The sequence below is a fragment of the Ranitomeya variabilis genome, chromosome 8 (genome assembly GCF_051348905.1).
Source record: "Ranitomeya variabilis isolate aRanVar5 chromosome 8, aRanVar5.hap1, whole genome shotgun sequence".
NCBI lineage: Eukaryota > Metazoa > Chordata > Amphibia > Anura > Dendrobatidae > Ranitomeya > Ranitomeya variabilis.
In genome coordinates this window covers 17026150-17044180 of record NC_135239.1, presented here as the reverse complement: position 1 = coordinate 17044180, position 18031 = coordinate 17026150, and the positions used below count along the sequence as shown (strand labels likewise).

General features: G+C 45.7%; 1 protein-coding gene across 3 annotated transcripts in view; it reads left to right on the top strand.

The window, feature by feature from the left end:
• The window catches only part of MIER1 (MIER1 transcriptional regulator), a 34477-nt gene extending 31859 nt beyond the window's left edge, over nt 1–2618 (top strand). The window contains exon 13 of one of the 3 annotated variants that reach the window (XM_077277461.1): nt 1022–2618. In XM_077277461.1, the coding sequence (XP_077133576.1) occupies nt 1022–1314 (293 nt within the window). In that variant the 3' untranslated portion in view covers nt 1315–2618. The remainder of the gene's footprint in view (nt 1–1021) is intronic. The other 2 variants (XM_077277462.1, XM_077277463.1) reach the window with 2 other exon arrangements.
• Nucleotides 2619–18031: the final 15413 nt, after the last annotated feature.

Below are 18031 nucleotides of genomic sequence, written 5' to 3'. Positions count from 1 at the left end.
ATGTGTCCACTTTCAGGATGGCCGGCGGTTTGGACGGAGCGGCAAACCCGCTCCGCCCTAAGCCCCGCCCCCTTCTGTGACGCGATGATGCCGGATGTGTTCATTGCACACATCCGGCATCATCGCACCCCACACATAGGGCCCTGTGATATACCTTGTGGCGGCGCAGCGGCGCCGCAAGGTACACGGACATGCTGCGATCTTAAAAGACGCGCAGCATGTCCGGAATCACAGGGCCGCTGGATGCGTGTTACCACGCATAGTGGACACGGGATTTCATAAAATCCCCTCCACTATGCTGGAACATCTGGACGCTGCGTGTTTGACGCTGCGGCTCTGCGCAGCGTCAAACACGCAGCGTTTCCTGAACGTGGACACATACCCTTAGAACTCAACTAGTCTTCCACCAATGCAGACCAAATGCAGACCATCTTTGAGCAAATTTTTGTAGCAATCGCCAGAGCAAAAAATTAAAACCCTTCTCGGAACGGAACTAGTGATGAGCGAGTGTGCTCGTTACTCGGGTTTCCTGTGGGGGTTGCCTGTTTGTTAGGCAATTCCCACATGCATTCAAGCTGTCTAGCAGCTGCGTGGACATAAACTAAATCTCCGAGCGCGCCGAAATACTCAGAGCATACTTGGAGAAACCCAAGTAACGAGCATACTCGTTCATCACTAAACGGAACCAATTGCTCCTGCACTTTTTGAAGTTTCTTTCCCTTCTTGTTAAAACATTGTACGTGGAGAGGAGAAGCTCTTTACAGGTTTGTACTTGGACAGAGACACTCTTCACAGGTTTATTCTGTATTAGTAGGGATAAACACCACTAAGGCTAGGACCGCCATCTCACTGTATGGTAGTTGTAGCATCCACATGGCCTCTGTTTATGGTGTTCATGCCCTTGTTGGTAAGTTCTTGATTCAATCCCTTGACTCTGTCCTTACCATATACCGTGCCCCTAAACTCACAATTTTAATTTTTGGATTAGTGTTGTCTCTAATTTTGGCTTGTGAATTCCCAGGGGTTGCTGTTAATGGTCCTTCTGAGGTCTCCACTTATAAAGATGATGGCACCGCCGGAGCCGTTCACCTAAACGGCCCAAGCACCGGAGAACCATCTTTAAACGACACAGACACCAACGGCTACAACCGCGACACTTTATCCAGCGATTCCAAATTCAGCCACAGCCACGATAAAGAGCTGGACGACACCAATGAACGATCCACAAAGAGACGACGGATCGACAGCCCCGAAAAGGACAGTCCTGGCTCGTCAGAAATTTCTCAGGAAATATATTCACAAGGAGAGGTCTAAGGAAACGTTCCTTTCCCTCCGACCGGCAACGATTGAGACTTTTTTTTTTTTTTTTAAAGTATGTTTCGAGGCATCTTGAAATTTCAGGGTTCAACTAGTTATTTAACAAGTTCTATTTTAATGTATATTTTTATTTTTTATCGTTTCATAAACCCTACCACCTCCTAAAAAACATTTCAGCTTCAACATCTTGGGATTTTTTTATTTTTTTTTTGAGAATGATGGAAGTACCTTCAGAATGTATCGTTATTATACCACAACATGTGTGAATGGTTGCTGGTAATGTAGGATTTACATTTTCTGCATTTTCTTTTTTTTTGCTTTTTTTTTTTTTTTTATCTTGTCGGATTTGAAATTGCTAAGAAAGTTGGACCCCGAATGTCGTAGGCACCAATTTTATAGGTAGAAGTTAAGAGTAAACCAAATAAGGTTTGTGTATGTAAATTATTGACATCAATGATGTCTTTTTCTATTTCTATCTGGGCTGGAAAAAAAAAAAAAAAAAGATACATGGTGTATTTTTCCAGATTTCTTCGTAGCCTTTGAGAGATTTTTACAGTAACTATGTTTTGGATGAACTGTCCTTTCTTAAACAAAGCTTGTATAATTTTCTTAACTTGTACAGTTGATAAACTTTTATTATGAGAAATGAATATTCTGGGAAATGTATGTTTTAGTTTTCTTTTGTTTTTTTGCCTTTTTTTTTTTTTTTTTTTATTTCTTGCAAAAGAAATGTCTCCGTTTGATCCTTCTCACCATCAGTGGTTTTTGTTTTGCTGAAATGGTCATGTTGCAGGTTTATCATGAAATCGGCTAATTTTCCCTGTGTAGTATGATTTGTTTATCCTCCTTACACCAAATGTAAGTTGCCTTATGTAGGGCAAACCTGAAGCATTCACATGTATGTATGCAAATTTACTAAAACTTAGAAGCGTTAAAGGGGTTGTATACTGCTTCTTTATTGATGACCTATCCTGTAGATAGGACATCAATATCAGACTGGTGGGGGTCCGAGACCAGGATGGATGTAAATACATTGTATGGAGATATGCATCAATCTCCATGCAATGTGTTGCTGATGGTTACTGCAGAACGGCATCTCTTCACCCCCCTACCAATCTGATATTGATGACCTATCCCATCGGTCATCAATACCTGGTGACTGGACAACCCCTTTAAAAACCCACTTCACATTCATTCACCTCTCCAGCATCCTGTCTGCTACCTAATCTACACATACATTCCCTTTATGTGAAAAAGACAATGCCACAATTTTTATTAATATTTAAATAAAATATTATTTTAAACAATATAAAAATAACTGAATTTTATTTATTTTTTTTATCTGCTAGTGTGTAAGTGTCGGAGCACCAAATTTACTGCAAAAAATGTGGCAGCCCACCCCCCCCAAAACATAGGAGAATGCGGTCAGACACCGACCATATCTGTTGAGAACCATGCACATCCCCGACATGACTGCATCTGTCCCTCTATACAATTTAGATGGAATATTGTTTTATTGCAAGCTGAAAAGTTCACAACTTCTGCAACTTTACATAAATACATGTGAAAATTACAAAAACAATTTTTTATTTTTGTTGTGTAGCATATGGGGGCAAATTCTATAATGTTGGTTCCAACAAAACATTAGACATTAAATTATTTTTCCCACTGAAACAACAGTCTTTCCATTTGCACTATGAGCCGGAGGCACTAATGATCAGTGGCTTCTGCTCCGGCGGCCCCGGACTATGGTCATGTAAATTCCCTCCATGTAATTCTTAGCTGTCTTGTATTTATCCTTCCACAGAAGAGACATTCAGCGTGAAATGACGATACCGGGAAAGTTTTGCTGTGAAACCATTATCTAGAACGCGGCCTGTGCAATGATCATTGTAACTACATTTGCATGATGTTTATAGCTGAACTTATAAAGTGTAGTATCTTTCACCTTCTTTTCTTCTGGAATCAAATGTTAATCCTATGTAGCTGGTGTTCACACTTGTACACTATGGATCATAATTACTTTCACTGCATAATTATACGGCATCTGTTGCTCTACGACTTTCCGAATGGTTTTTCATCAGCAAATTATCATCTATAGTGCAAGGCTGGGATGTTTCTTGTTTACCTTTATCCACAAAACCTTTAATAATGAAACTTTGCTTTTAGCACATGAGTAGGTATTAATACCTGTAACTGCAGCCCACGTGTTCCCATATAGTATTTGAAGACCTGTGTTTGGCAGATGGTCTTAGCCACACTGTCAGTTTGTAAAACATCACTTCATCTGTCAAAGGTTTGTGTTCGAGACTGTGTGAGATCAGAAAAAACAGCGCCTCTTAGGCCGCGTTCACACCATCAGTATTTGTTCCACCCCCGGCTTTGGCTTACAATCAGTGGAAAAGTGTAATAGAAACACGTCACCACTTCTGCATTTTTCATCCACTTCTGGTTTTGGCTTCCAAATACTGATGTAAAATACTGAACGTGGCCTAACTGACAGCCTGAGTCCAGCCCTACGCTGCCAAGCAGACATGAGCCATGCACAATAGCAGTAGTGATTCTTGAGGTTGGGCAGACCGCCGTTAGGGTACGTTTCCAAGGTCAGTATTGGCTGCGGATTGTACGCTGCGTACAGCCGCAGTGTCCAAATGTTACAGCATAGTGGATGGGATTTTATGAAATCCCATCTCCACTATGCATGCAGGGACGCCTCCGGCTTCCCTGTGTAACCGGACATGCGACGTGTCTTTCTAGACTGCAGCATGTCTATTTATCTCAGTCTCCATAAGATAAAGATCACAGTCTATGTATAGGATATGATTCTGCACGGTTCAATGAACATATGCGGAATCACCAAGCGTACAAAATCCGGCAGCGCTGCCAATCCGGACCGTGGAAACATACCCATATGTTTTGTTTTTTTCCCTTTGACATCCTATTCTGTAAGTTGTTGTGAAGAGCAACCCTAAAAAAACAAAACTAACAATCGGTCGCCCATAGAATCGGACAGGAATGCATCGCCTCATCACTGTCAATTGTGACTGAAGAGATGAGCTATAATGCAATTTCAGCATTTCTGCTTGCAGTCAAATTATTTATTGCAAAGAGGAAAGGAATTGCTGCTCACAATTAGAAAGTTGCAGAAATCACCGTTATTTGATAAGTTACAACACAAAAACAATTCGACAATCTAAAGATCAGCTCCATTCTATGTACATGGAATCAGTAAATGGGGTGCCATGTAAACATTTTTGGCACTGATATTTTTCCAATAATTGTGTATGAGCCTTTTCTCCGTTCTGTTTAACATTAGGCAGATTTGCTTTGAGATTCTGGTAGAAAATTACATGTTCCCTTCTGCATTTACAGATGGCTCCCTCGACGTTACAGAAGGTGATATCTGCACAGGCGTATTTCAGATTTTCCCTGGGATATTCTGCAGTAAATCCACTCCATGTGAACATTTCCTTGGCTGCCATACAATACTACATTTTTTCCTGGCAAGATCACCCAGTTTCTTGGGGTTCAGAAACTAGATTATAACAATCTGCTATTTTTCAGACTTGTTCATGTTACATAGATATATGTATAATCCCTGTGAGAGACTGCATAGCTATGAAGGACCATAATAAGTAATACTTTATTAGAATATTACTTTTTTTTTTTATCTTGCAGATATTATTACAAACTGTCGGGGACCATCTTGCGTACACCAGCGTGTCAGAGTTGTAAGTGAATATCGCACTTGTTTCCAAATGAGTGATATTACCAAAATATGTATGTTACATTTTCAGTGTACAATTTGGTTGGGAGAGGTTATTCCCACTGGTGACAATACATTGCACATTACTTGTTTGTGTGATTGAATAGATGTTATGCAATAGTGAGTGTAATCATTTTCATTGCATCTGCTGCAGAAAAAACACACAACCCTGTAATTGCCTACATAGTTTTTGTTGTAAGTCAGATGTAACCAACTTTGTTTTTTTCTTTCATCAGCTCTAAAATAATCACAACCGTATGGGGCACAAATATTAGTTTGTGCACCCCAGGCCAGAGTATCCCCATGTGTTAGTCCCTGAATATCCATCTCTGCAAGTAAAATGTGGCATCTTTGGAAGTAGTTAGGTTGTAGCAGCAGCATACACCCATGGTTTCCTGTGTCCCCCAATGAAGCGATAGATATATTTTCTCTATTTGCCGTTCCTTGATTTGAGCAGTTTTTTCTGCTCCAGGTTTTGAAAAACGCCTGGTGAGAGGGAGAATAAAAAAGTGCTTATACCTTGTAGGAAGCTGCTACTAATGTACATTGGGCAATCAGGAAACCAAAAACTCCCTTCACAGGTCAGTGCTATCAGTTTTTCACATATAGCACACATGCCCATTGTCCTCTATGGTGCTGCACACATGTCTGTGCAAACCAGACAGCAACATTTTTTCCAGCAGCACAGATGACAAGAGCCACATAGATAAATGTCCGGGTGCTGACTGTGTTTACATTACAATGGAGAGCAGATGCTTTGGAATTGATTTTTCCATACCGAGAAAAAAAAAAAACTGGGGACACACGGATCCAAAACACTGGCACGGTCTTATTTTTCTGGTATTATACAGACTTATGAAAGGGGCCTAAAGGAGAAGGGTTTCTGAAGCTTATTACCTAAAAAAAAAAAATCTCTCTGCACATACTTGATGCATTTTTTTGTAGTCTGATTTTGCAATTAAGCTCTTTCATATCTTGCTTTATTTTTATAAGCTTTTCTTTAAGAGAAGTGGAAAACTGGGTTGTAAAAGGTAGACATTGCCCCTGTGAAATACTGCAAAAAATGTTTGCATGCTATTCATGGTTTATACACTGCTTAAAAAAAAAATAAAGAGAACACTTAAACAACAATCTATCTCCAAGTAAATCAAACTTCTGTGAAATCAAACTGTCCACTTAGGAAGTAACACTGTTTGACAATCAATTTCACATGCTGTTGTGCAAATGGAATAGACAACAGATGGAAATTATTGGCAATTATCAAGACACCCTCAATAGAGGAGTGGTTCTGCAGGTGGGGACCACAGACCACATCTCAGTACCAATGCTTTCTGGCTGATGTTTTGGTCACTTTTGAATGTTGGTTGTGCTTTCACACTCGTGGTAGCATGAGACGGACTACAACCCACACAAGTGGCTCAGGTAGTGCAGCTCATCCAGGATGGCACATCAATGCGAGCTGTGGGAAGGTTTGCTGTGTCTGTCAGCGTAGAGTCCAGAGGCTGGAGGTGCTACCAGGAGACAGGCCAGGAGACGTAGAGGGGGCCGTTGGAGGGCAACAACCCAGCAGCAGGACCGCTACCTACGCCTTTGTGCAAGAAGCACTGCCAGCCCCCTGCAAAATGACCTCCAGCAGGCCACAAATGTGCATGTGTCTGCACAAACGGTTAGAAACCGACTCCATGAGGATGGTTTGAGTGCCCGACGTCCACAGATGGGGGTTGTGCTCACAGCCCAACACCGTGCAGGATGCTTGGCATTTGCCACAGAACACCAGGATTGGCAAATTCGCCACCGGCGCCCTGTGCTTTTCACAGATGAAAGCAGGTTCACACTGAGGAGAGCCTGGAGACGCCGTGGAGAGCGATCTGCTGCCTGCAGCATGACCGGTTTGGCAGTGGGTCAGTAATGGTGTGGGGTGGCATTTCTTTGGAGGGCCGCACAGCCCTCCCTGTGCTCGCCAGAGGTAGCCTGACTGCCGTTAGGTACCGAGATGAGATCCTCCGACCCCTTGTGAGACCATATGCTGGTGCGGTTGGCCCTGGGTTCCTCCTAATGCAGGACAATGCCAGACCTCATGTGGCTGGAGTGTGTCAGCAGTTCCTGCAAGACGAAGGCATTGATGCTCTGGACTGGCCCGCCCGTTCCCCAGACCTGAATCCGATTGAGCACATCTGGGACATCATGTCTTGCTCCATCCACCAACGTCACATTGCACCACAGACTGTCCAGGAGTTGGCATATATTTTAGTCCAGGTCTGGGAGGAGATCCCTCAGGAGACCATCCACCGCCTCATCAAGAGCATGCCTAGGCGTTGTAGGGAGATCATACAGGCACGTGGAGGCCACAAACACTACTGAGCATCTTTTCCTTGTCATGAGGCATTTCCACTGAAGTTGGATCAGCCTGTAACTTCATCCTCCTCTTTGATTTTGAGCATCTTTCCAACTCCAGACCTCTGTGGGATATTAGTTGTGATTTACGTTGATCATTTTTAGGTTTTCTTGTTCTCAACACATTCCACTATACAATAAATAAAAGATTTATAACTGGAATATTTAATTCAGAGATATCTAGGATGTGGGATTTTAGTGTTCCCTTTATTTTTTTGAGCAGTGTATATTCATACAACTTTGTTCAGTGCTGCTAGGGTGGTACTGCATAGCTGGTGCTCCCCATTAGATAGATTAGTAATCCTGTGCTAACAAGTTTACTTTCCAATAGTTTGCACTTTACTAGTATTAAAGAGGGAACCAGTCACCCCCAAAATCCAAGATAAGCCCCTGATGCTGGTGGGCTTAGCTTATCTACAGCATTCTGTAATGCTGTTGATAAACCCCCGATGTATCCTAAAAGATGAGAAAAAGGTTATATTATACTCACCTGGGCGGGCAGTCCGGCGCCTCCTATCTTCTTACGATGACGTCCTCTTCTGGTCTTCACGCTGCGGCGCCGGCGTACTTATATTCCCTTTTGAGGGCAGAGCAAAGTACTGCAGTGCGCAGGGGCTGGGCCTTTCTGACCTTTCCTGGCGCCTGTGCACTGCAGTACTTTGCTCTCCTCCACAGGGAATATAAGTACGCCACAGCGTGAAGACCAGAAGAGGACGTCATCGTAAGAAGATAGGAGGCGCCGGACCGCGACGCCCATCGTACCGGGACCGCCCCTGGGTGAGTATAACAACCTCTTTTTCTCATCTTTTAGGATACACCGGGGGCTTATCTACAGCATTACAGAATGCTTTAGATAAGCCCCTGATGACTGTGGGGTTACCTCACCCTCGATTTTGGGGGGGGGGGGGGGGGGTGACAGGTTCCCTTTAATGGAACATTAAAAAAAAAAAAAAAATCACTTCCCTTGCACTTTTTTTTTGTAATTTTGGAAGCTTCAAGTCATGTCCTCCCTCACCAGAAATAGGTGCCAAGTTTCCAACATGGGCTGAGACCGAGCTCAGGGTCGAGACGCAACCAACTTAGTGCTTCTCACAAAATTAGAATGTCAGCAAAAAAGGAGATTTTTGTGTACTCACCGTAAAATCTCTTTCTCCGAGTCAATCATTGGGGGACACAGGACGAATGGGTGTTATGCTGCTGCCACCAGGAGGACACTAAGTTAAACACACACAAAAGATTAACTCCTCCCCTGCAGTATACACCCACGGCTGGACAATCCGGAGCCAGTTCGGTAACAAAGCAGTAGGAGTAAACCAGTTAAAAACAGAAAACATGTTATAGTCAAAAACACAGACTGAAAAGAATAACCAAGCCAAACTAGGCTAACAGGGAGGGTGCTGTGTCCCCCAATGATTGACTCGGAGAAAGAGATTTTACGGTGAGTACACAAAAATCTCCTTTTCTCCTACGTATCATTGGGGGACACAGGACGAATGGGACGTCCCAAAGCAGTCCCTGGGTGGGCAACAAGAAGTTATAAATGCTGTGCGTGCCTACGAGCTACAGATGAGACACTGCCGCCTGTAGGATTCGCCTACCGACGGACGCGTCTGCCGAGGCCTGAGAGTGCACATGGTAGTGCTTCGTGAACGTATGTAGGCTGGACCATGTGGCAGCCTTACAGACCTGTGCTGCCGATGCCTGATGCCGGATGGCCCAGGACGCGCCGACTGACCGGGTAGAATGAGCCTTGATCCCCGGAGGTGCGGCGTGACCCTTGACACGGTAGGACTCTTGGATGGCGGAACGAATCCACTTGGCAATGGAGGCCTTGGAAGCGGGTAGACCCTTCCGTGGCCCTTCCGGAAGAACGAACAAGGCGTCTGACCTACGGAGAGACGCAGTTCTGGAGACATAACGTCTGAGACCCCTCACTAGGTCCAGAGTGTGGAGCGCCCTTTCCGTGCGGTGAGAAGGAGCAGGGCACAGTGAGGGAAGAACAATCTCCTCATTAAGATGGAATGAGGAGACGACCTTCGGAAGAAAAGTCGGACATGTCCGTAGAACTACCTTGTCCTGGTGGAACACGAGGAAAGGAGGTTGGCAAGACAGGGCTGCTAGCTCAGAGACACGTCTAATAGACGTGACAGCCACGAGAAAGGCAATCTTCCACGATAAGAACCGCAAGGACACTTCTTGCAAGGGTTCAAAGGGTGGCTCTTGAAGAGCACAGAGGACCAGATTCAGATCCCATGGTTCCAAGGGCATCTTGTAAGGTGGAACCATATGAGAAACTCCCTGGATGAAAGTCTTGACTTGCAATTTGTTTGCAATCCTTCTCTGGAAAAGAACCGAGAGAGCAGAAATTTGGCCCTTAAGAGAGCTGAGAGCAAGGCCCAAGTCTACGCCTGATTGGAGGAATTCCAAAATGTGAGGAATAGAAAATTGGAGGGGAGACCGACCCCGATCTCTGCACCAGGCGAAGTAAGCCTTCCAGGCGCGGTGGTAGATGCGCATGGAGGAAGGCTTGCGTGCGCGGAGCATGGTAGATATAACCGTCTGGGGCAAACCCTTCTGCCTCAGTACCCAGGACTCAACGGCCACGCCGTTAAAGATAGGGCCTCTGAGTTCGGGTGGTAAATGGGCCCTTGAGACAGAAGGTCTGCGCGACTTGGCAGCCTCCAGGGTACGTCTGAGACCAGTTGCACCATCTCGGCGTACCACGTCCTGCGCGGCCAGTCCGGGGCGATGAGAATTACTGGAATCCGTTCTGCCCTGATCTTCCTGATTACCTTTGCCAGAAGAGGAATTGGGGGAAAAATGTATGGGAGTCTGAAACCCTGCCATGAGAGGACTAGAGCGTCGGCTCCGAAGGCTGAGGGGTCGTGAGACCTGGCCATGAAGACGGGAACCTGGCAATTGAGGCGAGATGCCATCAGGTCCACGTCCGGAGTCCCCCAACGAGAGCATATCTGGTGAAAGACTGCGGGATGGAGAGACCACTCTCCGGGATCGAGGCTGTGGCGACTTAGAAAGTCCGCTTCCCAGTTTTCCACGCCCGGGATGTAAACTGCTGATAGTATGGAGTGGTTGGTCTCGGCCCAGCGGAGAATGAGCGATACCTCGACCATGGCCGCCTTGCTGCGAGTGCCCCCTTGCCGGTTGATGTAGGCTACCGCAGTGGCGTTGTCGGACTGGACTCTGACCGCGCGGCCGGAAAGAAACGGCTGAAACTGGCGGAGTGCCAGTCGGATTGCCCGAATCTCTAGGATGTTGATGGGCAGCTGGGATTCCTGCGGGGACCAGCGACCCTGAGTCGAGTGGCATCGGAACACAGCGCCCCAGCCGAAGAGACTGGCGTCCGTTGTGACGACCAACCAGTGCACCGGAAGAAAGGACTTCCCCCGAGTCAGGGAGGACCTCTTGGTCCACCACCTGAGGGACTGCCTGATTGAGCGAGAGAGCAGGAGACGGCGGTCTAGCGAGGCAGGATTCCTGTCCCATACTGCTAGAAGGGCGTGCTGTAGGGGACGGAGGTGAAATACCGCAAAGGGCACTGCCTCCATTGCCGCCACCATCCTGCCGAGAACCCTCATGGAGAAACGTAGGGAGTGAGGGAGAGGTTGGGTAAGCTTTCGGACTTCTCTCTGCAGAGTGGATACCTTTTCCGGAGGTAGAAGTACTAGACCCCGAGAGGAATCTAGGATCATCCCCAGGTAGGATATGGTTTGAGCCGGGACTGGAGAAGATTTTTTGAAATTGATCTTCCAACCCAGGCGCAAAAAGGTATTTATCGTGACGTCTACTGCTTCTGAGCAGGACCGAAAAGAGGGACCCTTTATGAGAATGTCGTCCAAGTAGGGCAACACCACTATACCTCGAGCATGGAGAATGGCCACGGCAGCTGCCATGACCTTGGTGAATACCCGAGGGGCAGTGGCAAGCCCGAAGGGTAGGGCGACAAACTGAAAATGGTGTCCCTGGACCGCGAAGCGGAGGAACCGCTGATGAGACGGTAGGATGGGGATGTGCAGATAAGCGTCCTGCACATCTAGAGATGCAAGAAACTCGCCCTCTTCCAGAGAGGCAATCACCGAGCGGAGGGACTCCATACGGAAATGATGTACGCGTACGTACCTGTTGAGAAATTTGAGGTCTAGTATTGGACGTGCTGAGCCGTCCTTTTTTGGTACGATGAAAAGGTTGGAATAAAAACCTTGGTACCGGGGGGCGTGGCCTGATAGTGAAGGAGAAAAGACGCACCTCACCAGAGCTCCGGACATCGAATGATCCCCAAGGAATCCAAATAGCCCCATAGATTCTAAAAAGCCCCTACCATCTGGCAGAAGATATAACAAACACCCGGAGAGCAGCGGAGGCTCGTTACCCCAGCAGAAGACCAGCAATACCCCGTGTGGGGACGAAGAAGTGATACAGGAGCCGCCATCTTGAGGGCTCCACAGACCGGGAGGGCGGCGATCTGCTGCGGCGCTGAGAAGGTACACAGCACCTCCTTCCTAAGCTGCCTCTCCGACGCCCTGTTTCCCCGCTCACACCTGTACGAACTTTCACTTGCCGACGCCGGTACCGCTACAAGCCGGCGGGCGCTGCAGCCTCTCGCCCGGAGCGGATCTGTGTGGCGCTAAACCCCGGCCGCTGCCCCCTGTGGACAGAGTCGGGCAGTAGAAGGATCGCGGACGCTGGATGGAACTCAGACGAACTTACTGTGTCCCCCACCTGATCTAGCAACCCTCCGACTGGGGCGGTGAGACTCTGCAGGCGGAGTGGGTCCTGAGGAGTTCCCGCCATACCCAGCGCCATCTTGTTGCTCCTGCTGGGGACCACAGAGAACATAACTGTGCGCCTTACTCCATTTATAGCTGCCTCTCCTCCGCAATTCGGCACAGCACCTGACTTGCTGCAGCCTTTCCTCCACCAGATTCTGAGCCAAGCCCGTAGAAGACTAACTACACATTTAACACCTTAAAGTACAACAAGCACTCATATAGTATCCAGACTACGACCTCCTGTGTCACTAATCATGCCCTGAGACCTATATGTTGACAACATAATAGCCCCCTTTACCACTTGAAGAATCTGTCTTTCTATTTGACTTTTGAGCATCCTACTACTTCAGATTAACTTACATTGAGATAAAGAGGGGGCTTTGGAAGACAAACGTATAGTGACACCTAGTGCTCAATTCAAGAATTGATGATATATTCTATAATACACAAAAAAGGCTCAACTGATTAACAGTCGTCTACACTGATACAAGAGCGACACCTAGTGTCCGTACTGAGCTCTAATTCTGTGCGCATTATGAAGGCTACTTAAAATAGCCCCCCTCTTAGAGGCGCATGTGCGGTCTTCGGCGGTGACAGTCATGTCTTGCTGAACTCCGCTACCCGACTTATCTGTTTAGGCCCTAATTAGCACCTGAACTATACCAAACACACCATAATTGGACCCACTGTTCTCCTAGGCGATCCACTCTCTGGCGATGCCTAGGAAGGGACAACCACCAGGCCGTAACATCGTGGATCTTTTTCAGAGCGGTAGCACCTCTAAGATGGCTGCTGCGACTTCTTTCCCCTCGACCTCAGCAGGGAGCGCGGGAGATATTATAGACCAAGACGAGACCGGTCCCCACATCGAGACAACGATCTCCACAGCAGCTCTCACCAAATCTTTACAAGAGACTTTCCGGTCAGAACTTACATCAGCTATGCAGAAGATCTCCTCCCAGATACAGGACATTATGCAACGTACGGTGGCCCTGGAGGAAAAGATGGATGCTACTGCAGATGCCCTAGAAGAAGATCGTGAAACCCTCAAATTACACGCAGAACGTGTCACAGAGCTGGAACTCCGATGCGAAGACTATGAGAACAGATCACGTCGGGGTAATCTGCGGATTAGGGGACTCCCCGAAAATATTATAGCTCTCAAAGACACTGCTACCGCTCTTTTCACAGCGCTACTCCCTGACACAGATCAGTCTATGCTACATATCACCAGAATCCATAGAGCCCTAGGCAGGCCACGCAATAATGATATGCCCAGAGATGTGATCTTAAAACTACATTATGAGGAGGCACGAGATCTAATCCTGAATGCTGCACGTGATAATCCAGACCTCCCGGGTCTGCCGTCTTCAGTACATATCTATGCGGATATCGCATCAACCACCCTCGCCAGAAGGAGATCCCTCAAACCGGTGACATTAGCTTTGCAGACGGCACAGATTAAATACAGATGGAGCTTCCCCTTCGCTCTCACCTTTACATACAACTCTCAACTATACACCTGCCGTTCACTAGAAGAAGGGAAACAAGCCATGCTTAAAGCGGGGATCCCGATCCCAATAGAGACTTCAGCCATGCCGCAGAGAAAACCAAGACCACCAAGAGAATGGCAAAACATTCCCAGAACGAGGAGCCAAAACACACGGATCATCTGATATGTCTAACTTACAAACTTGTTTGCCTTGTTTCCTGGGAGGCAGAGTGGGTTGCTATTGTTCATCCTGATTGCTCCTGGAGTTGGGAGAAAGGAGATGATAGTTCCTTCTTATACCTAGCTTTCTATCAAGGGCCTAAATGTCGGGTTTATACCATGCTGCCTTAACTTGGCGATACCTGGTACTCCACCTAATATGGTAAACCAGATCGCCATATTTTCCGGATTTGATATCCGTCTGTTCATATTAATTGTTATGTTTGTCCTTGTCTCCACCCAGTCTGTTTCCTTCCTACTGTTTTCCCACAGAGATCATCACTGCACCAACCAATCAACTCAACAACTGCTAATTGAGAACACAGTTCTGAACCCCGCTCGAGCCTCTCCATTCTTTAGCGGTAAATATTCAATGAAAAATGTGTAATGTTATCTCTCATAATGTCCGAGGATTCAATTCGCCCATTAAGCGTAAGAAGGCCTTCCTTGATTACTCAAAACACACACCAGACATTATCTGTCTCCAGGAGACTCATTTTTCCACCTCTTCCCACCCTAAGTATTTTGATGCCAACTATTTACAACATTATATATCAAGCTGGGATAAAAAAACGAGAGGTGTCGCCACTTTCATTAGAAACAACTTCCCATTTCAACTCATCAACGCACAGTCAGACCCTGAGGGCAGATTCCTCATTACTCTTGGAACATCACAAAACCAGACAATTTGCATAGTTAATAGCTATTTACCCGCAGCTTCCCAGAGGTCGGTTTTTCAGCTGATTACATCAAAACTAGCCACTCTTACGTATGACCACCTTATCTGGTGCGGCGACTTTAACTTCATCATTAATCCTAAATTAGATAGCAGCGCTCAGAAGCGCTCGGATATAACAAAGGCTGACAAAAAGAAAATACAACACCTAATGAAAGAAAACTGCCTAGTCGATGTATGGAGGGAATTAAATGGCCCTGTAAAGGGTTACACATACTTCTCACCTGCACATCGGTCCTATTCGCGAATAGACCTACACCTAACTACAGCAGGAACGATCCCATCGGTCCTATTTTCCCGTCATATTCCATCATCGTGGTCTGATCACGATGTTGTTCTATCAACATTTAAATTCAATGTCACCACCTCTAAATTATTCAAATGGAGACTGAACGAATCCTTACTTACTGACCCCACTACTCTCACTAAAATTAAAGAGGAGTTGAAACTGTACTTCCAGACCAATTCCACTGATGACACTTCCCCTGGACTAGTGTGGATGGCACATAAAAAATTTATTACCGGCTCGCTAATCAAAATTGCATCTAATAAAAAGAAACAAAGATCTGAATTACAAGCACGCTTAGAGGCTAAACTTATGAAACTTGAACTAGCTAACCAAGCCACCACTTCCCTCTTTTTGATTAAACAAATTAGAGACACTAAGCTACAATTAGATACTATTCTTACAAATAAAACAGAGAGAGCGTTAACATGGACTAAGTCAACTTTTTATAAGTTCGCAAATAAACCCTCTAACATGTTGGCACGTAGACTCAGAAGCAAAGAATTTTTAAATAATGTCACCTCCATCAAAGATTCCAAGGGCAGAATCTCCGCACACCCGGATATAGTATACGAAACATTCCGAGACTACTACCAGAAACTATATTCCTCCCCACAGACACCCCCACCACAATCCTTATCCTCTTTCCTTGATGAACTGAAAATACCTAAAATCCCCAACTCTGCTGTAGACCAACTGCATACACCAATATCTGAAGATGAAATCTCTGCGGTAATTAAAAGCCTAAAGAGAAATAAAGCCCCTGGACCTGACGGCCTCACGGCATTATATTACAAGAAATTTACAAACATCCTCACACCGCACATTAAAAATTACTGTAATGCTCTACTAAATGGCACCCAGATGCCACCTGAATTCTATATAGCTCATGTGACGGTAATCCCAAAACCAAAGAAAGACCATCTCCTTCCCAAGAATTATAGACCTATATCGTTATTAAATGTTGATCTCAAACTCTTTACATCCATCATTACCACTAGACTCAACAAATTTCTACCTACCCTTATTCACCGTGATCAAGTGGGATTCATGCCCAATAGACAAGGCCCTGACAACATTAGGAGAAATTTAAATATTATACATACAGCTAATTCTCACAAGCAACCCCTGCTATTATTAGCTTTAGATATAGAGAAAGCTTTCGACTCAGTCTCATGGTCCTATCTATTTGAGGTCCTATCCAGATTTGGCATCCCTCGCACCCTTATTTCATGCCTCCAACTACTGTATGACAGCCCTACAGCTTATCTGAAACTCCCATCAACTAGACCTACTCCTATCAACATACAAAGGGGGACGAGACAAGGCTGCCCACTTTCCCCAACCCTGTTCGCCATGGCCATGGAGCCACTAGCTGAGGCAATACGACTTAACCCGAACATACTCGGACCTGTGGGACTTGGCGCACAATATAAGGCGAGCTTATTTGCGGATGACTTACTGCTGACTTTGTCCAGTCCACTTACCACTCTCCCAAATTTATTTTCAATTCTACGTAGATTTGAGACGATCTCAGGACTCAAAATTAATGTTGACAAATCCGAAGCACTATTTCTTAACACCGCTAAGGACATGCAAACAAATATTATCTCCCAGTTCAAATTTGTTAAAAATGAACATTACATAACTTATCTCGGAGTCAATCTTACCTCTCATAAGTCGACCCTACTCAAATGGAACTACCACCCGTTAATAAAAAGCCTCCGAGCTGACTTAACCAGATGGTCTACCATGAAGTTGACCTGGTTGGGCAGGTTGCATGCAATTAAAATGGTCTCTCTGCCTAGATTTCTGTACCTATTCCGCTCTCTCCCCATTCCGTTGCCACATGAGACCTTACACGAAATTCATTCTATGATTTCAAAATTTATTTGGCAGGGGAAAAAACCCAGAATCCGTCAAAAAATTATGTTCATACATAGAAGGCTGGGGGGGCTTTCCATGCCTAACTTCACACTGTATTACAAGTCGGCTCAGCTGGCCCAATTGACAAATGCCTGCGCGGCCACTCAGGCTCCGAGGTGGGTTGAACTGGAATCGTCCCTCTTGCTACCATTTTCCTTACCTGGCCTTATGTGGTCTACGCAAAAACTACCAAAAGGCCTACACATTACAGCACCTTTCACAGCACATTCCCTGATCCTTTGGAGGAAGGAAAGGTTTAAATTTGAACTCCAATCTAAGTCCGCCCCACTGACCCCCCTCTTCTGTAACCCCATGTTCCCACCGGGTCTTGACTCGCGCTCTTTTGCTTGGTGGAAACTTAATGGAATTACCACACTAAAACACCTCTGCTCACCCTTTAATATAATTCTAACTAGACAAGAATTTCTACATAAATACAGTCCACCCACTAATGAAACCTTTCGTATCCATCAGGTTTTCCATTTTGCGGAACAACTTCTGCAACATAACATCCCTTTTCGCGTAACTAGCTTTGAACAGAGGTGTATGGATGACCCACTGGGAAGGGGAACCATTTCTCTACTATACGGATCTCTCAATGCGGCACATGGAGTTGACAAACTACATTACATGAAACAGTGGGAGGAGGACTTGGGTATCCAATTAACTTTGGAAAATTGGAGGCGATGCTGTGACACAGTTTCCAGGGGTAGTCATCAGGCCTCCCTGGCAGAGACATCCATTAAAGTACTGCACAGAACGTACCTAGTCCCAAGTAAGCTACACACTATATATCCCAACATTCCGGATAAATGTTTTAGAGGATGTGATGCAGTGGGAGACATGAAACATATTTGGTGGGAGTGTCCAATAGCCTCGACCATGTGGCGGGAAGTAAAATTAATAATTGAAAAAATGTATGGCAAGACAATTCAACCTGACCCGGCCACATTCCTCTTGGGAGCCAAATACCCAGGGTTCTCTAACAAATTCCACAGGCTGATAAGCCAGTTGCTTATGGCCGCTAAGCTGCATATAGCTACCAACTGGAGGACACCATTACTCTCTTTCCAAGCAGTTAGAGACAAAATGAATTCAATCCTCTTAT